This window comes from Melospiza melodia, chromosome 19 (assembly GCF_035770615.1).
Source record: "Melospiza melodia melodia isolate bMelMel2 chromosome 19, bMelMel2.pri, whole genome shotgun sequence".
Classification (NCBI taxonomy): Eukaryota; Metazoa; Chordata; class Aves; order Passeriformes; family Passerellidae; genus Melospiza; species Melospiza melodia.
In genome coordinates, this window is record NC_086212.1 from 15,918,668 (window position 1) to 15,941,642 (window position 22,975).

Below are 22,975 nucleotides of genomic sequence, written 5' to 3' on the forward strand. Positions count from 1 at the left end.
CTCAAGATCATTTCACATATATAACAGACCACAGATTTAAATACAGCAGACAGTGATCTGGACCTGCTACCCTGTTAGAGCAGAATTGCTATTTCTAATCCTTTAGTCTCTAAATAGGAGCATGGAAGACACAGCATCTTACATGAAAAAAACCCCAACAAAAATTCTGGACAATGACATCTGGGTACCAGCAAATACACACTGTCATAGTGACACCAAAATCTGGTATTTTGAATTCCAATACAGGGTGGCAATTAAAAGAAACATAAAGTACATACCATTTTGCTCTTTGGGAGTACTTTTTCCCCTCTACCTATCCAGGGACATACAGCACTACATAGGAGAGTCTGTCATCATATTATTCCCCAGCATCGGTATGAATCACCTAGCATCAATGATTTCTGGGAAGCTGAGCTGGAAAATTCTGACTTAGTCAGGACTGCACAAAGTTCTTCCATATTTAATCTCATATCCATTTGTTGCATTGAAATAGTAAGTCTGTTTGAGGGAACTGGTGACAGCCTTGGTAGCTTTCCATTTTAAGAAAGGAATGCTGTCTATTTAAACTGGTTTGGGGCATACTGGTATTGGCATAGTAGACTGGAGAACTTCAGCTCTAGACTAAACCTTTGTTAGACACATAAAACAGAAAAAACCCACAGGCTTTAAGACTGCTCATATTTTAGACATACAGCTTATTTTCTTTCATGCACATAAGAATACTTCGAAGAAAAAAGGTATTTGCAATGTGGCTTTACATGAAATTTGGCTACTCCATGTAAAAAGAAATTTGAAATACTTGAGAGGAAAAACTTTAAAAGACATTGATTACCAAAAAGTTAACAGAAAAAAAAATCCATATCAAATAGGATGAATTAAATTAACCACAATGCTAGTATCTTTACATATGGAATCATAGACGCCATTTAGTTCCTGGAATTTAGCAGAGAAGTACTGAACTAAAGAAACACAGAGAAATAATCCCCCCACCCAATCTCGGGACCCAGAACAAATTATCTGTGTATGAGACACACAGCACCAGAAGAAAACAAGAACATCACCAAAAAGTCATCAAATGTCACAGTCAGGGAACAATAACAGTCTCTACCTCAAAAAGCCTTTAAATAAAAATCTAGCATTTTACCAATAGTGCAAAGATTCTTATGATGAATGCTTACTAGGAAACCAGGGAAATAGTGCTATGTGGGACAACAAGAAGTTAAGAACTTACTCATGTGAATCATTTGCTGTTGCAGCATTGGCCTGTTACCAGGTATGCTGTTAGAGCGAACAGTCAGCCCAGACACAGAGCCAGCCTCTGGGGGCCTCGGAAGGGTTGTACTAAATTCAGCTCCTGGTCTCAACATTGCAGCAGAACTTGCAGATTCCAATCCGTTCACTTTGGAGTTTGGCAAACCCCAGTCTCCTGGCTGATGCTGATTCATCGCCACATTTCTGTGGGGAGCACATGCTATAATGAAGAGCAGAAGACAAATATTTATTATCTGGAGTACATTATGTATTTTGGTTTTTGAATTATTTTGCTATTTCATAACAGTGCAGCTGCTAATATCAGAGCAATTGACTGACATCCTACAAAAGCATCTAGAGCTCACCCTGCCAAGTTCTAAATAATTCAAAAACTATATATGTCTAAATATACGTAAAATTCATAATGACTGGCTGCCACTGAACTGTTCTTGCTTCTATATATCAAAAGTACATGTTAAACTAAAAACTCAAAATAGTAAAAAAGAATATAACTAGTTATAGTAAAGTACTAGTAATGACACAGGTAGTAAACTGTTAGGTTCTTATAATTTTAGCTAAGATAATAATTCAGAAGTATTAATGATGGTAAAATTAAAATTCTTTAATGTTAAAGTTTCTTCTAACTGAAATTTGTATTTTAGTCTAGCAACTTTTTTTACATTAAAGCTATTTCCTTTACAATGACAGCTGTTTGTATACAACCAACAAACCCAGATTTGCTCCAAAATTTTCTTGGTTTTCAATCATTCTTGGACTTCCACCCATCAAGTTTTGCTTTTGTAACATGGAGAATGCATTGACATTCCTCACTGAAGCACCTGAGCCCATCGGGCTGTCTAAAGACATGGCTCTGTTAAAAGGTGGGCGAGTAGTCTGCACAGACTGGGGACTCTTCACACCTGTTAAAGAATTAAAAGATGCATGCAACTGTACATTTTAAATAAAATATGCTATTAATGACTAAAATTAGTCTCATCTCTTTATGAACTCATACACTTGATCTTAAGCAAGCCAGGAACAGTTATGTTGCCTATGTTTGCACAACAAAAATTCCCATTTTGAACACATCGTTAGGATCTTTTGCAAAAAAAGTCAAAGGCAGTTCCCTGTGGCCCTACACAAAAAAAAGAAGTCCCTTTTAATTTAAGTTCTGTAATGACATGGTGAGTTTCTGAGCACAGTATCCTCTATGGACAATTAACCTACTGTGCTTCACAGCCAATAGTGCCAGTGGCCTTACGTGTTCTTGTACCTGGCTTTATATTTTTCATTACCCATGCTTCACCTCCTTTGCTTATCTCAGCAATACATTGCTCTATATAACCAAGAGATGACCAGTGTCATGCAAGAAAGCAACAACTGCCATGATGCTGGTTTATCAGCTAGGTTATCCTCCCCTCCTTCTAAGGAAGGGCATTCCTTTTGATGTCAAGGAGGAGTAGTGATTAGGATTTACTGGTCACAAGATATTTTCACACAGAATAAGAAAGAAATTAAAAGCTTGTCATCAATCACATATTATATCCCTAGTCATCAGTGAGGGATAAAAATTCTCAATTTTAATTTACAGCTCACAAAACATCCTTCTTGATAACTTGTCTCTGAGAAATCTACATTAGACAAAGCCAGAATAAACCATAAAACAAGGAACTGAATGTTATTCATTGTGCATATAGTAGGCGAGTGCTGTCAAGACAGCTAATAGCGTACATAATAGCCTGTGAAAGCATAATTAGCTATTTTGCATTACATTTGTCCTTGAAGATATAGGAGATGAAGAAGGTATTCTCTCAGGGTATGAGGATGCATTATGTTTACATCAGGTAAGAAGAAAACCCTGCTTTTAAAACCCAGGGGGTAGATTTAATTCCTTACCCAACAGGGCATTTCCTTGAAATAATGCTTGCTTTGTTCCAGGGTTATTTCCATTTGCAGAGATAGCATTATTGTAAAACTCTGAACTAGTAAGATCACCTAGAATTGCATCCAAATTATCCAAGTTTCCATTCATCTGAAAATGATGCAGTAAAATACCAAGGTTATTTACTCTCATGTGGCTATATTTAAATTTTTACTTAGATCCTTGCTAATCTTAAAGCATATGCCTGGGAGACAAATGTTTTAATTCACTGACGCTATCTGGAGCTACCTTTTCACTTCCAAAGAAATTCAGATACTATTTAGATACCTTATTTTTTTTAGAGTATTTTCTTTAGGTAATTTTGAGAATTAGCAGAAAACATACATAACTAAAATGAAAAGCATTTCTGACTATAAGTATTTCAAACATTACAAGTTACAAAGATAAAAACACTAATGATAGTGAACATCGAGAATGTGTACCATTCATTGATAAATAATATATCTATCATACACAAAGAGCTAATCCTGAACACTACACGACATTGAAATTATGCACAGGTTTTTCCGGTCAGTTGGAGCCCTAACTTTCTTTACAAATTTGTATTTAAATCAGATAGAGCTTCAATAGAAAATAATTCATATATAGTGGATCAACATCTTCATGAAAGAAGCTTCTATGAATACCTTAATTACATCTCAGAAGCAAGTACTAAAACTACATGTTGTGTACTACTACAGAGTTGATAGTGACTTTTCCATTAGTAGTACTCAAACAATGTTATAAGGTGTTTTGTTATAGTCAGCCAGTAGCTAATGCAAAAAAAAGTGCTGGGGATTTTTTTTGTTTTGCTTTGTTTTTTTGGTTTTTTTTTTTTTTTAATTTACCCAGTTATTACTGATTTGGGAAATTCAAGGTCTAAGAAATCTATATATCTTCAGTAAATTCTGCCATACTGACCAGTACTACAAAGTACTGACCAGTTTACTAGATAGTTCCAAATCTTAGGACTTAAATACAAAACCATTATACACAGATTATAATTTTAAGAACATCTGTTCCTAACAAGTGTACTGCTGATTTCAGAATAGTTGCTCCGTGATGCTAGTTTTCTGCATCATGACATTTCTTGGAATTCCACCTCTAGAACTTATTTGTATTTATTTATAAAAATTATATATACATTTATATATTTTATTATGTATTCATTTGAATGCTGGAGATTATAGATAGATAGATATAGATATAGATATATAGATATAGATATATAGATATATTTGGAAGAACATATTCCCTCATTTAAAGAAAGAAAAAGAGTGCTAAAACCAATGAATGAACTAAATCAAATCATGGCTATTTCAAGTATTACACATTTTTGTGTATTGTTTATATTTTCAAAACAAAATAATGTTTTACCTTTTGCTCTTGCATTGCCAACTAAGTACAGGGGCAGTTATGGGCCCATTTCCTACTAAGCCATAAAACCAAACATGTGCTAAGATCTAATTTTAAGGAATAATGTGCAAATATTACCTTAATCATACCATAACTTAAAAACATTAGTCCAGGACCTCAGGACATCAGATTTGGTTTTATATATATATATATATATATATGTAGTTCTTTTTGTTAGTGTTTTTTCATTCACAATTAAATCCGACTCTATTGTTTCACATCATTTGCACAGAACCTTTTTAGAAATGTTTACACATGCACACTGTAGAGTGTTCTATATTTAGTCATTCACTTAATAATAAAATATTGGTTAGCTCACTGATATCATTTTACATTATACTGTACCTCCTCTGCTGGCTCCATTTTTATTTTCATCTCTTTTTCTTGACTTGAAGTGGGAATTGCAGAACTTGTGCATTGTCCCATCTTATTATCCACATCTTCTACTTTAGGCTTCAGCTCTTTGGAAAGCGGTTCCTTAATATCATCTTTATCTAGTAGATATCTTAGTAAAGCATTTTTTTCTTTCTTCTTTGGACTTAGTTGTTCCTGTTTGACAGTGTCTTCTCCACAAGAGGTTGTGTTACTAGCATCATGATATGTGTCTTTACCAGTAGCTTCAGCTGTGATCTTGGCCACCTCTGCTGGAGAATTACCATTCTGCAACAATTTATGTAAAATCCTGTGCTTCTCTTGCAGGAGTGACCCATGCGTGTTTGAGGAGGAAGATACCCCTGCAGATGTTGATGAGGAAACTCCTGAAGGACTGGCAACAGTGGTAGAAGATTCTTTACAATTTGATTCTAAAGGTGAGTTTGATGCTGTAGAATGTCCTCTTTCATCTGAGGAGCACGTAAGTAGCTGAAGGAGTTTTTTATGCCCTTTGCTCTCAGATGGTCCTCTCTGACTTTCAGATGCCTCCAGATTTCCCTCTTTACTATCTTTTTCACTGAAGAGATCTCTGCTGTTTGACTGGCAGATGGAACTTTCCACTTGGTTTTGTTCACAATACAAACCAGAAGGGCTTTTGGAGTCCTGGGTACTTGTTTTAATTTGCTGAGTTAAGCTAATGTTTGGGGAATTAGCCAATTTTGGACCCGGTGAAGAAAGTGTTGATAAAAGGGAATTTCCAACACCCTCACTAATGGCTTGCAGAGCACTTAGAGAACTGCTAGAAAAAGTGTTGTTGCTAGTGTTGCTGGCAGATCCCATAGGCGAGTGCATACCTGTATCATGTGACAGAGATCAAATTTATTAGATTACAGTACTGCCTGTATGTACTCTTCCTTTGGATTATGTATGATTGCCACATTGAGTTCATACATGAAGTCAGGTATACTACATTCAAGTAACACATATAGGGTCATATAGAACAGTTGAAATGGATGAAAGATGGAATTCAGATAAAAGTGAGAAAAAATAGCTTAAAAAAAAAGAGCTTTTACAAAAATAAAATACCTGTAACTGGAGAATACGGGTGTGAACTCATTTTTGGACTCCCTCGATTCCTAGGAGATACCATTAGATTCTGTTGGCTGGAAGTTAAGCCAGGACTGCCATGTGGTGGGCTACTTATATTTAACCCAAAACTGTTACTCTGATAAGCAGAGGACTGCATGCCAGTTCCAGAGTTCACTGGCCCCATATTCCCAGAGCTTCCAAATCGAGTGCTGGTGAGCTGACCCACTGCATTGGGATCTCCCATCCCATAGTTTCTGTTCTGCATTGGCATGGCTTGACCAGGTGACATGTTCATAAGACCATTAACAGAATTTGTGTTTCCAGTCACAGTTGTTCTGATGTTTTGCCCAACAGAATTAGGATTTGGCCGATATCCATTTTGTTCTCTGTAAATTCAACATCAGCCCCAGAAACCCAAAGAAAACAAATTAAAACCTTATTTGGAATCATGTGGAACAAATACATTATTAATTAATTGTCCAAATATTTTTCCAAAAAAGAGCAGTGAGAATTCAAGCTTCCACAAAAGTAGAACTAAGCCATGACATTCATTTATTCACTACAGAAATGTTTGATCCTTTGAAGGCTTTGAGTTATAATCACATACAGTATCACTGCCTCAAAAAGCTTTTATCAACAATCAGATGACTAATCAGATTTATCCATTTAAAGATCCTCCTTCTTTCATTCCTTTCCTGAGTCAATGCCTGCCACCATTCTACTGGGCACATTAACAGTGTGTGACCCTGAACAAGCTCAGTTACTAACTTTTCACCACCTGGAGGCACTCTAATGCCAGAAGGAGACAGATTCCCTCCAAAGTGACATTTCAATTACTTTTGCAAAGAACAAGAACAGGTAATAGGAAATACTACCTAAGGTACATTTCACTTATGGATTATGCATCTGAGAGGGTTTTGTGGTCTTTTTAATTGGTCTGCAAAAGCACATGACTTAGCGTCTCTATTTTCAGTGTTTCATCATTGCTACCACAAAAGACTAATATAAACATAGCACAGGCTTTGAGCGAGTATTGAGTAAAAAATTCTCTTTTGACTGTGACTGTCTTTCTGCACATAGTTAAAATGGGACTCTGCGAGGTTTACACATTTATTTATTGTATGCTGTGCAGCTCGGTTTCCCAAATTATTCCCCATCTGAGTTTCAATCAGGTAAAATATTTTAGTATGCTATTTTGCTCAAGTTGTCTTCAAGGCCAGATGTATTTTTTTTAAACTGTGACACTTAAATTATAAACAGATACTACTAAGTTCACCTTTGAAGGAAGTGGGTAGAGACAAATCCATGGCGGTCATTAGTTACAGGATTTCGAAACAGCTTACTCTTTGTTTGTGCTGTCACTATTGTACCATCCGCTAAAGAAAATCTATACAATGGGGTTTCAGCATGACCTTGTGTATAAGCTGTAAAGGGAATACACGAATATAGTTAATATTTAAAATCCCAAGAATTATTAGTATGAATTATATTTTTGACATAATACCCTTCATTTACTGAAGACCACCCCCCCAAAACACAAAAAACTTTAAAAATAAATAAATGAATAAAGAAATGAATGAATACATTAATAGATAAATAAATAAATAAATAAAACATACTCAAAACACATACAGAGAAAAAGGAAGTATTCCACTATTTCTCCTCTATCAATAGAGGGAAGATAAAAGCAAACAAGATTATTTTGGTGCTGTAATATTTTGTGCTCACCAGACACAACTGGCAAAGTTCTGCATTTGTTAACAGACTTCCAAGGCTAGATTATAGAGCCCCTGGCTCCTGCTTGGGGAAGAATTTTTAAGTTTGCTTCAATCAAAAAATTGTGGAAACTATTGGTTTTCAATTGAGCTTCAAGTCTCGTGTTAATTTAGGATTCATTAATCAGTTATGTTGAAGAACTTCCAGTGGAATAGAAAATCCATTTGCTGACAGTATGAGTTTCTCTTTATTTAACATCTCCTGTGCTTGATTTACTTTGTAAATCCTTCAAAAAGATTTGAGTTTGGAATAATTAGAAAACATTATCTTTCTTACTGAAGACTGTGGCTGTACATCACTTATCTATCAAGGTTATCAAATTAGCATTACAAAATATGTGGCACTGGAACACTGAAAATATTTTGAGCCCTGTGTCTTGAGAATAAGAAAAAAGCATCAACACAATTGTTATCACTTTCACAGAGTGGTTCTTTAACAAAGGAAAGAGTGAAATAAAATTTCATCAAACTAACATACCAAAATAAATACCATTTGTTATTTAACCAGAAAATAACAATATAATGATAATTAAAAATTACATATCATCATAGAAATATAATTGTCTCTATCATTGCTGTGGAAAAACAGCTTCCTTGACGACCCCAGACCATGTATCTGGTATTTTCCATGTTAATTTCCAAAACAAACACATTGAAAAAACCCAACAACTTCCAGCAGAATTCCTCATTCTCAGGAGGTTATCCTCCTTCAGCTTGTAAATGAATCACAGTAATTAACAAAAACCATGGAAAAAAAGGGACACAGGCAGAATTTAGCATTTTTTTTCAGAAAAAAATGCAGCCCCTAGGAGAAGCAAAACATTGTGACCCAAACATTGTAAACTGATTTTTACCTTCATGATAGTGGCGTTTATTTGACCATGACTGCCCGTCATTGTGGCATAAGAACCTCTGAATACAGCGACGAATTATATCTTCGAAGCCAGGTCTCATGGAAGATCGTAATGAGTTTGTATCAATGTTGACAAGTTTCCCTTAACAGGAAAGAAAATATACAAGTTAAACTCTTTGTGCCTGTGACAACTGTTTTTGTATAAATACGGTACATTTCCTAAGGCTCCAATATAACACTTTTAATCACCAAATTCTGAACATGCAGAAGTTACATTTATGAATTATCTGCCATATGAGAATATGATGCTGCTTGTTAAAGCATCACTATTCAAAGGAATTTATGTAACTGAGTAAGAGGAAGTTAATCCCCCACAGGTCAGTGTCAGAGCTTTAGAAAACAGTAACTTTCATCTCTGGTTACAGGCACCTAAGGGATGCACACAGACTAAAATTTTAAAAAATAGCGACCAACTACATCAAACAAACATCATAAACAAAAAGATCCCATTTAGATTATACAACTCTTTCAATTTAAACAGCATAAGCCACTTTAAACATTAGCTCATGAATTGTATAAAAATATAAGCATTTTTAAAGGACTTCCAGTCTTTTAGGAAGTCCTAAATTACTTCCAGTTATGACCTAAAATACATCTTCCACGTAAAGGAAAGCAGAATGACAACCACTTGAAATGCCAGCTAAAACACAAGTAATGCTTTTTACCAGCCCACCAAACAGCAACATAGAGAAGAAAATGCATCTCACAGGTTTTATTACACCTCACTACCAACAATGGTATATTGTAAAAAGCAGTTGGGAATTCCCAGTATGAATTCTGTTAGTCACTCCATATACACCATACACACTCCATTTATTTAAAACAAGAGCACATGGACAAAGAAGACTCCTTCATACCTTCCTCCTGGGTATACTTCCTACCTGAAAGATCATGTCTTGTAATAAAGCTCTCTGGATTTCCTGGAAATACCCTTTCTGCAGTTGTGATACGACGCGCCACACAAATCATACAGGATTGCAAATCTGTATTTAAAAAAAGAAAGCTTCTTCTTTCATCATCTCATGTTTTACTGTGTTGAAGAATCTAATAAAATAGCTGAAGCATCATTTGTTGTTACAATGGAAGTACAGAGAGTAAGGATTAAAGCTGCTGCTTTCCTGAAAATGGTATGCTAAATATCAAAGAGCTTTTCAAAGAAATTTCTATGCATGACAATTCTGCAAAAATTCCTACCTTCCCCCTCTTCCATCATAGCTCTAGGCTGCGATAAAGCGAAGCACTGCATAGTTTCATATCTTTGATGAATATCCTGGTAGCCACCTACATCTTCAAAGAGGTCATGAGAGCTTTTCACCATCATCCGACAATTGAATGTACGGCTCTTCTGTCTTGGTGCTTCATTACTCCAAGAAACTCCATTAACTTAAAAGAACATAGTAAGAATTCATACAGATTTTCAGATACAATCAACTCATAACTGATTGTTCTTAATTTAGATACCCTGTTCCTAGATTAAAGATAATAAAGGCTATTTTAAGATGCCTTCTCAATATACCATCAATATAGCTTAGTAAAAAATAGGAATATTGAGAACCAAGTGAAAAGCACTCTTCCTTTTGCATGACACTTTAAGTCACTTGATAGAGCGCTGGAAAGTCATTCATATATTTCAAAAACAAGCACTTCCTTCAGCCAGCCTTGTGGTATTAGGGAAGGTATTCCTTTAGTGTCGCTCTTTTAAAGTTATAGGTAAACAAAATTCAAAGGCTAAAGTAAAGTGTGAATTTCCAGCACATTTATTTCTGATGGCATGCTATTGTAAAAACACAGTAGTGTTTATCAAGATTAAGATATTCTTGTAGTAAAACATTCTTTATATAACTAATATGTTTTGAAAGGTTATCCTTTATGGGGTATTTTTGTCTTCTTTGATTGTTTTCAAATAGTCTAGTAAGTGTAGTAGATAAACTTTTACTACCTGAAGATTTAGGTAAGTTTTTAAGAAAGTCCTTCCGGTCCTCTTCATGCAAGATACCATACACACTTGTATTAACCAAATCTTCTTGTTTATACTGCAGATACTGTGTGACATTTTCTGATACAAATACTATGTTCCCATCTCGATTTACAACAAAGAGGAAGCCGTCCAATGCCTAAATATTAACATGACAACAAATCATGTAAGACAGATCAACTAATTCTCAACATAATTTAATTTAAAAAGTGTGTGTGATAAATGTCAATTTATAATATATTCACTTATTTTCAAGGATAGACATGAAGTTTTAAATTCTTCTTTGAGGAAAAGTGCATATGGTAGGGAGTTATTTATATAATAATAATTAATATGTCCATGTGATATTCCATTCAGCTTTCACATCGATAACCAGCCTTCTTGTTTCATTCTTGATTCATATGAACACTAGATCATTATTTTGTACCATTAATTCAATAGTAAGCAATTTGAAACAAGAAGTTCAGTAGGAACAAGTAGCGAGTCATGAATATGAAGACATTTCCACTATCAAGTGATGAGATAGGAGGAGCTAGCCAAATACTGTATGTTCTTAACTGAAAGAGAAATTCAATATCTATGTTAAAAAACTAAGGTTCAAAAATGCTTTCATGAACTTGTAAATATCAGATTGGGTTTCCAGGCATAAAGAAAGGCTATCTGCTATGTACCTTTGTTTACTGTTAATCTTGGGTTATTTTACTTGATGGCAACATTCATTTAAAATGCTTCATAATTTAGTAACACAAATGCAGACATACATATAACAAACCTCTCCTTGCAAATCTCCATTTAATGTCTATCCCCTAGAACAAATAAAGTATTCCTTGTACAAATAAGCACTGCTTCAGTAGTAATTTGCTAATGACTGCTAGAGTAAATGAAGCATAGGAAGATTAGAAAAAGTAAAAGGCTATTCTATTTCCTTCTACAGAGAATTTCAGCAAAATTAGGAAAACATGATAGATTTTATTCCTGAACCTCTCAAACATACTTCTGCATGGTGCTTGCATACTATTTTATTACTACAGGATTGCATATTTTATTGTAATATTTTCCCCTGCCGTAAGTATTTGCTTCCATAGCGGTTTACTAGGGCCTAATTTGTACTTGCCTGTAATAAAAGAGGTCCCAATGAATCCTTGTCAATAACTCCTTGACCCGTGGATGATACATCAGCTTTCTGAACATCATCATCATTAGAAACTGCTTTTCCTGAAAGCCAAAAAATACATTTCCATAAAGCAACTTTTCATGTGATAGCCACATTTTAATAATACAAGTCAGATCCTAGGAAGAGTGTGAAATAAACACAAAAAGAAGCACAAATGAGAGAGAAGGGCTCTTATACTGTTGGCCGATAAGACCAGAAAATATGTCATGGCCACATAACGCCAAAGTCTTTGCTCACATAAATTGACTTGGCAGTTGAAGCTGACATGATGAACTTGCTTTGTGAACATTTCTTGTTATTTTTCACATACTGTCTGATGAATACCTGCTTAGTCTTTCAATAGCCATTAAAAACACTCATATATCTCTTATGTTTTTACTTTGATCAGCTCATTATCATTGGTTACAGTCTTCAGATGCCATCACCACTGTTCTTCAAAAAGGCTTTGAGTCATGTTAACAGCTGTGTGCCTGTACGTGTATATACGTGTGTATATGTGTGTGCATGCGTATAACAAAGTCATATTTAAATAATCAAAATATTCTCAGTTAATTTATCGCAGGGGAAGGTGGAATGGGAATTCATGCCATGCAGCAGAATTACAGAAAAAACACTGTGAGCTTTATTTTGTGGTACTTGCTAGCTGGTTAAGCAGACCACAGGAGGAGTACAACATCTCAACTCTCTAATGAAATATTAGAATTCACACAATGACACTACAAAAAAACCTTAAAAACAGAAGCTGATTTTTGAAAATTAAAATTAAAATTTTGAAATTTTAGCATAAGATGTGGCAATTTACCACAACAGGTAAGATACACACAGCATATTCTGTTTTCCTAATACTTTACTGCCCAAATGACACATAAAAGCTTGGGAGGCTAGTCATTGGGAGGTGGAGATGGGGTGGAGTGGTGTTTAAAAAAAATAAATTATATATACTCTTCACTCTACATTTCAAAACACGGGTTTTGCATACACCTGTTGGTTAAAAAAAAGTATTATATCACTTAGGTTTACCCTAGCTGACAGAGTTTACCAAGATATTATGCATTGCTTCTTTCTCCTTTTTTGAGTTGGCTGTATTCTGAGTCCATTCAATCACACTAAAAAAGCAATTTAAAAAAATCCATAAAAAATCACTATCTCTGATTGGAGGCTTGCCCATAAGAAAAGGATGGGTTTCCTTGAAGTGAAAGGCAATGGCATGTATTCTTCATACCAGTGAGTATTTGGTATAGAGTACAAGCAGATGTTAGAATAGCATCTCCTCTTTTTTTAACTTGTCTGTGGTTCAAAACTGGTAAGAAACGCCGTACGCAGTTTTAAAATCCTGATTTCCAATAAAGTGATGATAAATACTTGTTTACTTTTAAATAGAAAATTACTTAAGGTGCATTTAAGGTTTGAATGAAGCCAAAGTCCAAAGACCTGCTCAGTTACATGCTATTGTGAAAAACTACTCAATTTCCCAAGTAACTACTGCTACAAAAAAAGAATCACAATGAAATTAAACTACTGATCTTGACTTAGCAGGGAATTGTACCTTGCTCTTTTATTTGTCGAATCTGTCTCACAGTTTCTTTTAAGATAGCACATTTGTCTGGTTTGACATTGAAATTGTCGATGTCACTCAGATTAGCAGATATCAGCTCAGCCAGCTCTTCAATGTATTTGCTTTCCTGCTCACGTCGACGCTTCTCACCACTGCAGACCAGACTAGGAATGAAGAACATTATTTTGTATACTTATATAACATCCTATACAAAACCTGCGCTCACTCTGTGGATAATAACGTACTTCACTTAACACCCACCCATTAAACCTAGGCAGTAGTTATTCTTCCAGCAAACATGAATCTGACGGGGAAATGTGTGTGCTTTGTTATGCTGCTGTTTGCTTTGGGGTTTGTGTTTGTGTTTGGTTTGCATATTTTTTAAGAATTTTAAGTACAAATTGACATCAAGAAAACAGAAGAAAGCTATCAATAAAAAGAAATACTTCTGCTTTTACTCTTTTACTCTACTGTCAAATTTAATGAAAAGAGCAGCTGTTTTTGTTATAAAATTGTAGCATTCATACAGAAAGTATATTAAAATATTAGAAATTGCTTTACAGTTGCTTAAAATTAACTAGACAAACAAAACTGAATTTAGCTTCCTATTAACTCCTTTTAGTTTGATTGTAGAGAGATGATTACAGAAGGTGATACCTCATGAATTTCTAGGCATCAGGACCTAAATGACATCTCAACATGCAAGAAGAGCAGAATCCCAGACAACCTAATGTTTCTGGATAAAATGTCTCTCTCAAATTCTTTTTCCTACCCAGGTTAATGTGCTGAGTAAAGAGACTGTCTACAGCCTAAACCAACAGGGAGAAATGTCATGCACAATATGGCAAGAATAGGAAAAGAAGGACTCAGGGCAGGGGCAAGAATGGACAAAGGTTTCAAGGTAATTGAAAGAGAATAATCATTCTTTGAGAAGAAAGCAAGTGAAGGAGTTAGGAAAGTATGCATGGACCATACATATGGAGAAAACAAACACATGACAAAGCAGGAGCTTGAAAGATAAAGAAAGCTAATGAAGGGTGACAATCTGAAAAAGAACTCCTGCATGAGAGACACTGTAGAAAGGGAAAGAGAAAATGGAATGGAGGACACTCATAAAACGACACTGGGATACAGTGGAAGCATTTAAGGTTCTCATACAGGATCTCTTATAATGATGAAGGCAATTGGCATGAGGCACTGGGATTGTATATATAAAAGGGACAAATATTAGTACACACAATGCCTGACAACAAATTTAATACAAGTTAATACTCTATGAGAAAGAAAAGGGAGGGGAGGGAGGCAGGCAGAAAGAGAGGAAGGGAAAAGGAAAAGGAAAAGGAAAAAGGAAAAGGAAAAGGAAAATTGCTCTCACATGGTGGAGAGCAATGAAAGTCATGGGGAACAGAAAACTGAGGCCCTCAGACAACAGTATCTGAGAGTTGGGTGAGGGGCAGGAAGATAGCATAGATGAACTTAAAAGAAACGGAAGTACAAACAAACCAGCAAAAAGCTCAACCTCTTGCAGTATTCTTTGATAAATGTAACCACCTGAAATGAGGCCTGTCAAATCAATTACCAGATTTAAGATGATGCCTTTAAAATTCCTGTGAAGCAAGAGGTTTTTCTCGTTTTGCCTTGCAATCGCAACTCCAAAAGCGATTCGTTATCTAATGGAAGGTATTCCTGCCCATGACAGAGGAACTGGAACTAGATGATCTTTAAGGTCCATTCTAACATATTCTATGATACGTCCACTGTAATAAAATTTCCACGGGAGTCTAATTATAAAGCACAGTTCATCACCTCCACCTAATAGTAAAATTACCTATCTTCACAACAGAAGCTGACCTAGAGACTTTTTCAACTAAACAAATTCCTTAGTTAGAACTTACTCTAAATTGCAATGCAAATTTGAAAAGTATTTTTAAAAACTCATTAAAAACCAGTTAAGTTCAATATAAACGTACCTTGCACCTTGTGTATCACAGGGCAATGGCTTGCGCTTCCTTGACTCATTAGTCAAACTATCTAAGGAGTTTTCTCCTAATTCACTCATCTTGACCTTGCATCAGCAGCTAAAAGCAATGACATAATAATTGTGAATAAAATGCTCAAAATACTATTTCAAAATGCAGAGTACTTACCCAGAAAAGTAATTTATTTTTATCAGATTTACAAGTGAGTTTTCTTAATGCAAATCCATAAATATTGTGCTACTGAAAAGTAATGTTTGTTTACATTTCTTTAAAATCTACCCTTTATTTAGCCAAAACACAGGCTACTAAAGCTTTCTATCACTCTAAGCAAAAGTAAAGGTTAAAAATGCATTTAATTTTTTTCAGAGATATTTAATATTTGCACCATTAAACTTGGACCACTGTATAGCTCCAATTCATCTAAAAAAAGAAATTCTCAGTATTTAAACATATATTCAGATAACCTGAAAAGAAAGCAATAAATTAATGTCATACTAAAACACAGCTGCAGAAACAAATAATTTTCATCCTTAGGAGTGTATCAGGGGGCTTACAGGAGTTTCATACTCATCTCTGCATAAAGCCAATAGATTACTATTACCATATTGATAGGTTACTATAGTTTTCACATCTCTTGCTAAATCTTCTAAAATCCATACAGTTTTCTAAAACTTTGAGGCCAAGGCTAGCAAACACTTCCACTGTCTTTCATTTCTATTGCTTCTGGAGCAAAGACTGGGCCATAACCCAATAAAATATAAGGCAATTTTGTCAAAGTCTAGTTACATTACACAAACCTGGCAGATTAGATATATATGACACTCATCTCCCCTCACTCCCAAGAAAAAAAAGGAGCACAGACGCAGATGAGAGAAGAAAGCCATGTGAGGTCCTGTTATGTTAGGATCAACAACACGCTGAGGGAGGAAAAAAAATTAGTGGATCTATGCTATGTATCTAGTTGGAGTATTGTAGAACACAGCTAGAACTATAAAAAGATGTTCAAAATTGGATTTGGTCTTCTAACCACAATGAGAGAAAACAGATCTAGGCAGTTAGAAATTAAGCACTATTTTATCCTTTTTACAGAAATTTCCAAATTAAGTGTAAATTTCATTTACTGCATTCTAGTTCAGACTGCAGTGAGAACCTTTTTTGCATAACATAACCCAAGCATTAAGAAATCTTTCACAGAAAAAGTTCTTTGTCTCCACAAGCAAAAAGTACCATTATGACAATTGTTTAAAGAAACTGGCCTAGGACAACCAAATTCCTAGAGACAGTGATAACAAATCACAAGGACAAGGAACTGATAGAACTAAATGAAGTTTATGTTAAGGTATCAGAGGCTGGTGGCCAACTGTCTCAAGAAGCTCTGAAGAACAGAATATGAGTGCTCTGTTGAACAGGAAGTTAGTTAAACACAAGTCCGCAGTGCATACTAGCAGCAAAGACAACCAACCCCTCAAAGGGTAGCAAATCAGCTAACTGCTTCCATGACATGATATCTATGGGAAAAAAAAAAAAAAAAGAAAGAAAGAAAAAAAAAGGGAAAAAAAAAAGAAGAAGCATGTGTATTACTTTTGAGAAGTGTGTGAGTGCGTGGTAATACTTTAATACTTTTTATATTACTTGACCGAATTTTTGCTTATTGGCTTCTTGTCAGTGGTGGGGGGGGATATCTGCTGTAGTTTTTTTCTAAAGCCTAAACTGAAAGGACCAAGACACACAAGAACAGATTTGCATGAGGCAGCATGGAGGTTTTTAATTCTACACATCAAGAATTTAAAAGAACATTCCTTCTACAGCATTACAAAATTTTGAAAGCTAGACAGGACAAAGGATTGGATTACTCTAGCACGTATAAAAAGGCCCAGAAATAAAATGGCATCTTTTTAAAGTAAAAATTCCCTTTGCAGCTAATAAAATGTTACAATGCTTAACATAAAATTCTATCATAACCAATCTTCATGCCAATCAATATATATTATAAAAGGAAGGATAACATGTTTTTAAAATTACAACAGAATTAAACCCAATAACCAAACACAATCTTCCATTTGAAATAAACAACTACAAAAGATGCCTACCTCTGTACTATGGGCATGAACTGTACAGATAAGAACTTGGTCTTACAAATAAATATTGGTAAAGAAACAGGATGAATAAGACAAACCCAGCAGAGAGATGGAAGAGCAAGTCTTAAGACCTTTATCCATTCGTATATTCCTCCAGGGCAAAAAAATCCCAAATACATCCGTGGTGGCCTACTTTACATAAAGTTCAAGAAAAATACACTGTTAGGCCACTAGATGCCAGTACAGAACTGGACAACTGCGGGGATCATATTGCCTTCAATTAGCATCATTCAGCTGAATGAAAAACTACTCATTTGAACAAGTAAGCAGCTGGAAAAAAGAGATTCCAAAACCAGTTTATGATCATGCAAAAAGCAGTTGATTATCTGAAGCTGGTACTCAGCATTACATATGACTCAAGGTCTTATGTTGACCTCACAGCTGAAGCTTCAGGCATGCTGTAGGTGACACCTGCACACACTTACAGGATTGCTGCTTCCCTCGCTCCCTCTCTAACTACATTTACAGGCTGAGTACAGTAGGAATGGAAGGTTTAAGAGCTAATGTGGAAAGAGAAAGGAAGAGCTTAAAATGTAAGTCTTAAGGCTAACTCAGGAAGGATGTGGACAAAGCAAGTATGTCTGAATCCATGAGTAAATTCTGCTTAAGAGAAGGAAGCATTTGAAACACATTAAGCAGTTGAAAATTTGAACTAGGATAGACATTTCACTATAACATAATTTTGAAGGTTACATGTTGTTTTAAATGATTTAAAATAGAAATGTCATTTCTGGTTTAATATCTACTTGTACTGAGAGATAACTCACAACGTAATTGAATAGAAAACCAAAAATTACTACAATTTGTCTCAGAAACATGATAAATATAGGAGCTTGGACAACGAAGAAAAAAAATCAGTAATTTGCATAGACTGTTTTCCTATTCTTACACCCAAGTAACTGGTGGTAGTTTGTTCAGGCTTGAAGCTGCAGAATTGCTGCACATGCATTTTCCCTTCGCTAAGAATATCATTACAAGCTGCGCAGGCAGGCCACGCCTAGAACAATTCTGTAACTGTTTAGCTAAGGAAATTACAGAGGCTGCTTCCCAAAACAGATGGATTTACAGTACAAATTCTTAACAGTAAAACTAATTTCCCAGCTACAGGAAGTATTTGCAAAAGAAGCAATTTCTTTCATTATTAACTCCTCAGTGAGTTAATGAAAGAAATCACCACTTTTGAAAGTACCAGGTGTTCTATTTCTTCACGGAAGCTGAACCTGTAATTTCTAATGGGCTAAAAAATTTTTACAAAAGGAAGGCTATTTTGGGGGTTTGGGGAGTTTTCCTGAAGTTAATTATTTCAAAACACAGCTCTGAAACACAGGTTTCAAAAGCTGAAACTTTTATGCATTTTTACTACTAAAAGAAAAAAAAATAAATTAACACAGGCATCTTTGTAAACTTACTTTCTGAGATAAGAGGCAACAACACTATTTCTTTCCTATGAACCACTAACGATGGCTAAAAAGACTTCTCTGCTAGTGATACCACACAATATTATCTACCTAAATGAAGTATTTTTTAAAGAAAAGAATTAGAGTGAAATTCTGTTATTTGCATGATTAAAATAAATCTAAAAGCTAGCTTAATTTGACTGAGTAGCTCAGTTACTACATAAAACTGGTCAAATGCAAGAAAATCTATTAAATTTTCCATCAGTATAAATTACCCAAAATAAAGTCTTCAAAGCAAGGCACTGTTTAATTCCATTGATTGTAGCAATAATGAACCACTCCATCATGATGCTCCTAATCCCACCGGGGGTGTGGAACCAAAAGCAGCAATATTTGGAGCAAAAGTTCCAAACTTCCATGATTATTTGCAACATCTTTGCATGTATAATCTTAAATTTTCCTACATTCTTCTCAATTCAAGAAAACAGAAAATAACAAAGATAATCTTGCTCAGCAGTAACTCTGGTGAAAAAAACCACCAGTCATTATTAAGGTGCTCATGCCTACACCCTTTGCAATGTACCATACACTTTTCATATGTCTATTCACTTCTCAGTGAAAAGCATAAATGAGTTGTTAAAAAGGTATTGGGTTTTGCACATGGCATTTAAAATAGCTCCAGTAATTACTAATCCATCTATTGCAACAGTGTATGGTACAGCCTTCCAAACAAAACCATAGATTTTAAAGAAAACATTTGTGGTTTTGAGTAGCAGTGTCCAACCTGCCATGGCTTCAGTATTTTGACAGGGTAAAATCCATTGTCTTCTAGAATTCCACCCTGAAATAACAAGAAAACGATGCACATGCCAACAATACAGTATGTTTGCAATGGGGAAAGTTCCTTAGACCATTTCCTATAGCGCATTCAAGCCAAAAGGATGCTGAAATTACTAAGCACAGTAAGCAGAAAGTTTTCAGTTTGATGCAACTATTTCTTCCCTCATCGTACTCAACTCACACCCACAGAATTTAGAAAGCTACTACTTAATATCCCTTAGATTGCTTTCTGCTACCTTGTCTTTCAATGTACTCATTTCCTTGTCCAGCTCAAGCATGATTCCCTTGTGCCACCGCTCTCAGTAGCTGGTAGATGAAAGATCTATCCAGCAAACAGGACATGGCAAGTGAGAAGGTTTTGTCCTAGCAGGGGCCCAAAAATACCAACAATTACATGTTTCAGATTTAGTTTTTCTATCTGTTTCACTGAAACAGTTGACTACCCTGCAAAATGCACAACTATACAATACTAATTTAAAACATATCCTAAATATTTTCTTAAATAATGGGGTTTTTTGCATGAAAACATTTTAAATACTTTGTCGATCCTTCGAAACCACCAAGTTTTTCCTATATTAAGTATGTATACTTGTGGTATTTTGCATCCTTGGAAGCTCTTCTGTCTGAGCTGATTTCTTGTTTGAGGAATTGACTAAGCAGAATTTAGCATTACTCAAAATAAGCCAGTTACAAATAATTAAACCAAACAAGTTCATTTCAATGAATCATGAGCATGCCCTGGAATTTTACACAATGTTAGAATATTAAATAGAATCCTCCCTCCTAAAAAACAAGATATAAGTCACACATTTTTGCAAGATGCAGATTGCAATATTGAAATTTTGATAATAAATAAAACTACAGGATATTCCATTCTGCAACTCCGTATACTTAGTTCAAATTTGTTATTTCAACATTTTATCTCCCTCAAATACACAATAAAAAGTATCAAAAGTATTGAAACTTCTGATCCAAAATATTCTTGATATTATGCAGAGATTCTTTTGTTCTAAGACTAACCACAGAAACAACTGATGTTTCCACTTACATACATAGGAATCCACAAGAATATAAGGAGCAATTTCACTTTCTGGCAGTGGTGCAGTAAGGTTTTTGGTTTGGGTTGGGTTTTTTTCTTCTTTCTTCCCTCCCATCCTTTTCTTTTTTTAAGAACATGCTTCTCATATACTAAACTGTAGCTTTAAAAATGTTCAGGTATATATAGTCCAAATATGAGATCAGTCACTTACTAGTCCTTAGCAAACATTCAAGCACTGCATATTTTTCAGAGGACCTTCAGAATCAGAATTCATTTTAAGTCACATCCTGTAAAACAAAAATAATATATGATATGTAACTTCATGTAACTGTCACCTCTGCTATACATCGAACAGTAAACCATTCAACTCTTGTCCCTACACTAAACCCACACGCTCCTCTTCTAAATACAGAGGTATTAGCCAACAGCTTAACATCTTAAATTTTAAAAATATTTTATTTTAACACTGTGGTCTGTTCCACTTCACATGAATTAGTTTATGTTATTAGGGTGCTTATATCAAAGCACAGCCATGCACTAAGCACTTGGCATTTGGGGCTGTGCAGTCAGCTTCCCCATCGGATTTCACATCAGTACAACTTTCAACACGTGAGCATACAATTTCCTGTCTAAAGCCTGCTCAACCAAAACCCAAGAGTGCTCGAACAAAAACATCATTCAGCATGTTTTGATCTCAATGGGTTCAACATACCGACCTTTGACTAATTTACCCACTCTCAGGACAAGCTACAAAGATAACCAATTCACACCATGTAGAACTTTAGCATATAACACATCCTGGCTATCAAATCAAAGTTTACACACGGTAGGTTTTTTGATAAATTTGTAAAAGACATAAAGAAAGATCATTACATTAAAGTCCAGATGAGATGGCTAAGTGACAAGTCTTATTGTTACCTGTGGCACAGACAACAACAATATGACAGACACCTAAAGACAGAACACACTACAATGTGTTCAGGTTAAAAATATACCTATATATAATGTGCCAGATATGGTGAACATGATAGTTACTTTTTAAAATAAGACATAAAAAGGGCAGCACTTGCAATCTTCCTTAAATGTTTCAGAGATAATTACTGTGCCTTTTTAAAAAAAGAACCCAAATACAATACACTTTAAATTAGAGTGCATAAGACCAACATACTTTTAAACCTCTGGGGAAGGAGCAAATGCAGCAGATAAAAATGCCACTGAATCTTTACTACAGCTTTGTGAATCTCAAAGTGCAATGAAACAAACCACTGAAACAGACACTCATGTACACTGAGTAAATAAAGAGGTTTTCATGTAACTAGTTTATACTAAAAAGTCTTTCATTACCTTTTAAGATAAAAAGCACCTATACCTATATTATGAAGCAAACAGGAAAATATATTTGTTGTACTGATACATCACTTATCCAGTGGAGTGCTTATCCAGCACTTCCCCCACCAGTACAGTAACTAATAAAATACTATTCCAAAACACAGGCATTTGATCATTCTCTACCCTTTCTCCCTCTCACATTCCAAAAAGGGATTTACTAGGTATAAATGATTCAGAGACTTCACTGAATCAGGACTTTCAGTTAAAAAAAAGTGCCATCTCTAATGCTAGTGAAAGGCATCTTGTTGCAACATGTTAAATATTCTTAATTTCATACACATTCATTTTATATTAAACATTCTATCTTAGGGAGTCTGATTTTTCAGACCTTGCCAGGTTTCATTTACCAATTCTCCTGCAGTGCTTATGTTTAGTAAACACCATGCACTCTTGGGCTTTTTCTCAGACATGACAATTAACTTGAACCTTTTTCACTTTGCATTTATTAATGCGGCAGGACACTTCTAGTTAAGAGATGGTCAGAGGTGGAAGATGCTTGGCGTTCATCTCCTGTTCCTCTGATAAATAATGCATGCAGATCTATTTTTGGACTGTCATTACTTGTTAATTTGTTTCCTACTCATCCCGGTTTGCGAGTTAGAGCAACAGAAAAAGGACCATGTTAACAGCAAACAAAACACATGACAGAAAAGCAGATCCCCTGTAATATTGAAATTAAAATACATAGAATTAAAAGTATTTATTTAAAATTAGTTATTCCTAATGCTCCTAGTTGTTTTAACAGGGCAGGT

At 35.0% G+C, this 22,975-nt stretch overlaps 1 protein-coding gene across 13 annotated transcripts in view; it reads right to left on the bottom strand.

The window, feature by feature from the left end:
* NCOA3 (nuclear receptor coactivator 3) overlaps positions 1-22,975 on the bottom strand; it is a 104,638-nt gene that overhangs the window by 57,921 nt on the left and 23,742 nt on the right. For 10 of the 13 annotated variants that reach the window (XM_063172688.1, XM_063172686.1, XM_063172683.1 and 7 more), the window contains 14 exons: positions 21,046-21,121; positions 15,412-15,519; positions 13,433-13,605; positions 11,827-11,927; positions 10,677-10,851; positions 9,932-10,120; positions 9,619-9,720; positions 8,679-8,819; positions 7,326-7,473; positions 6,047-6,435; positions 4,934-5,814; positions 3,148-3,283; positions 1,983-2,171; positions 1,232-1,471 (listed from right to left, as the gene is read on the bottom strand). In XM_063172688.1, the coding sequence (XP_063028758.1) occupies positions 1,232-1,471; positions 1,983-2,171; positions 3,148-3,283; positions 4,934-5,814; positions 6,047-6,435; positions 7,326-7,473; positions 8,679-8,819; positions 9,619-9,720; positions 9,932-10,120; positions 10,677-10,851; positions 11,827-11,927; positions 13,433-13,605; positions 15,412-15,500 (2,953 nt within the window). In that variant the 5' untranslated portion in view covers positions 15,501-15,519; positions 21,046-21,121. Of the gene's footprint in view, positions 1-1,231; positions 1,472-1,982; positions 2,172-3,147; positions 3,284-4,933; positions 5,815-6,046; positions 6,436-7,325; positions 7,474-8,678; positions 8,820-9,618; positions 9,721-9,931; positions 10,121-10,676; positions 10,852-11,826; positions 11,928-13,432; positions 13,606-15,411; positions 15,520-20,843; positions 20,992-21,045; positions 21,122-22,975 lie in introns of those variants that run through there. The other 3 variants (XM_063172685.1, XM_063172692.1, XM_063172684.1) reach the window with 3 other exon arrangements.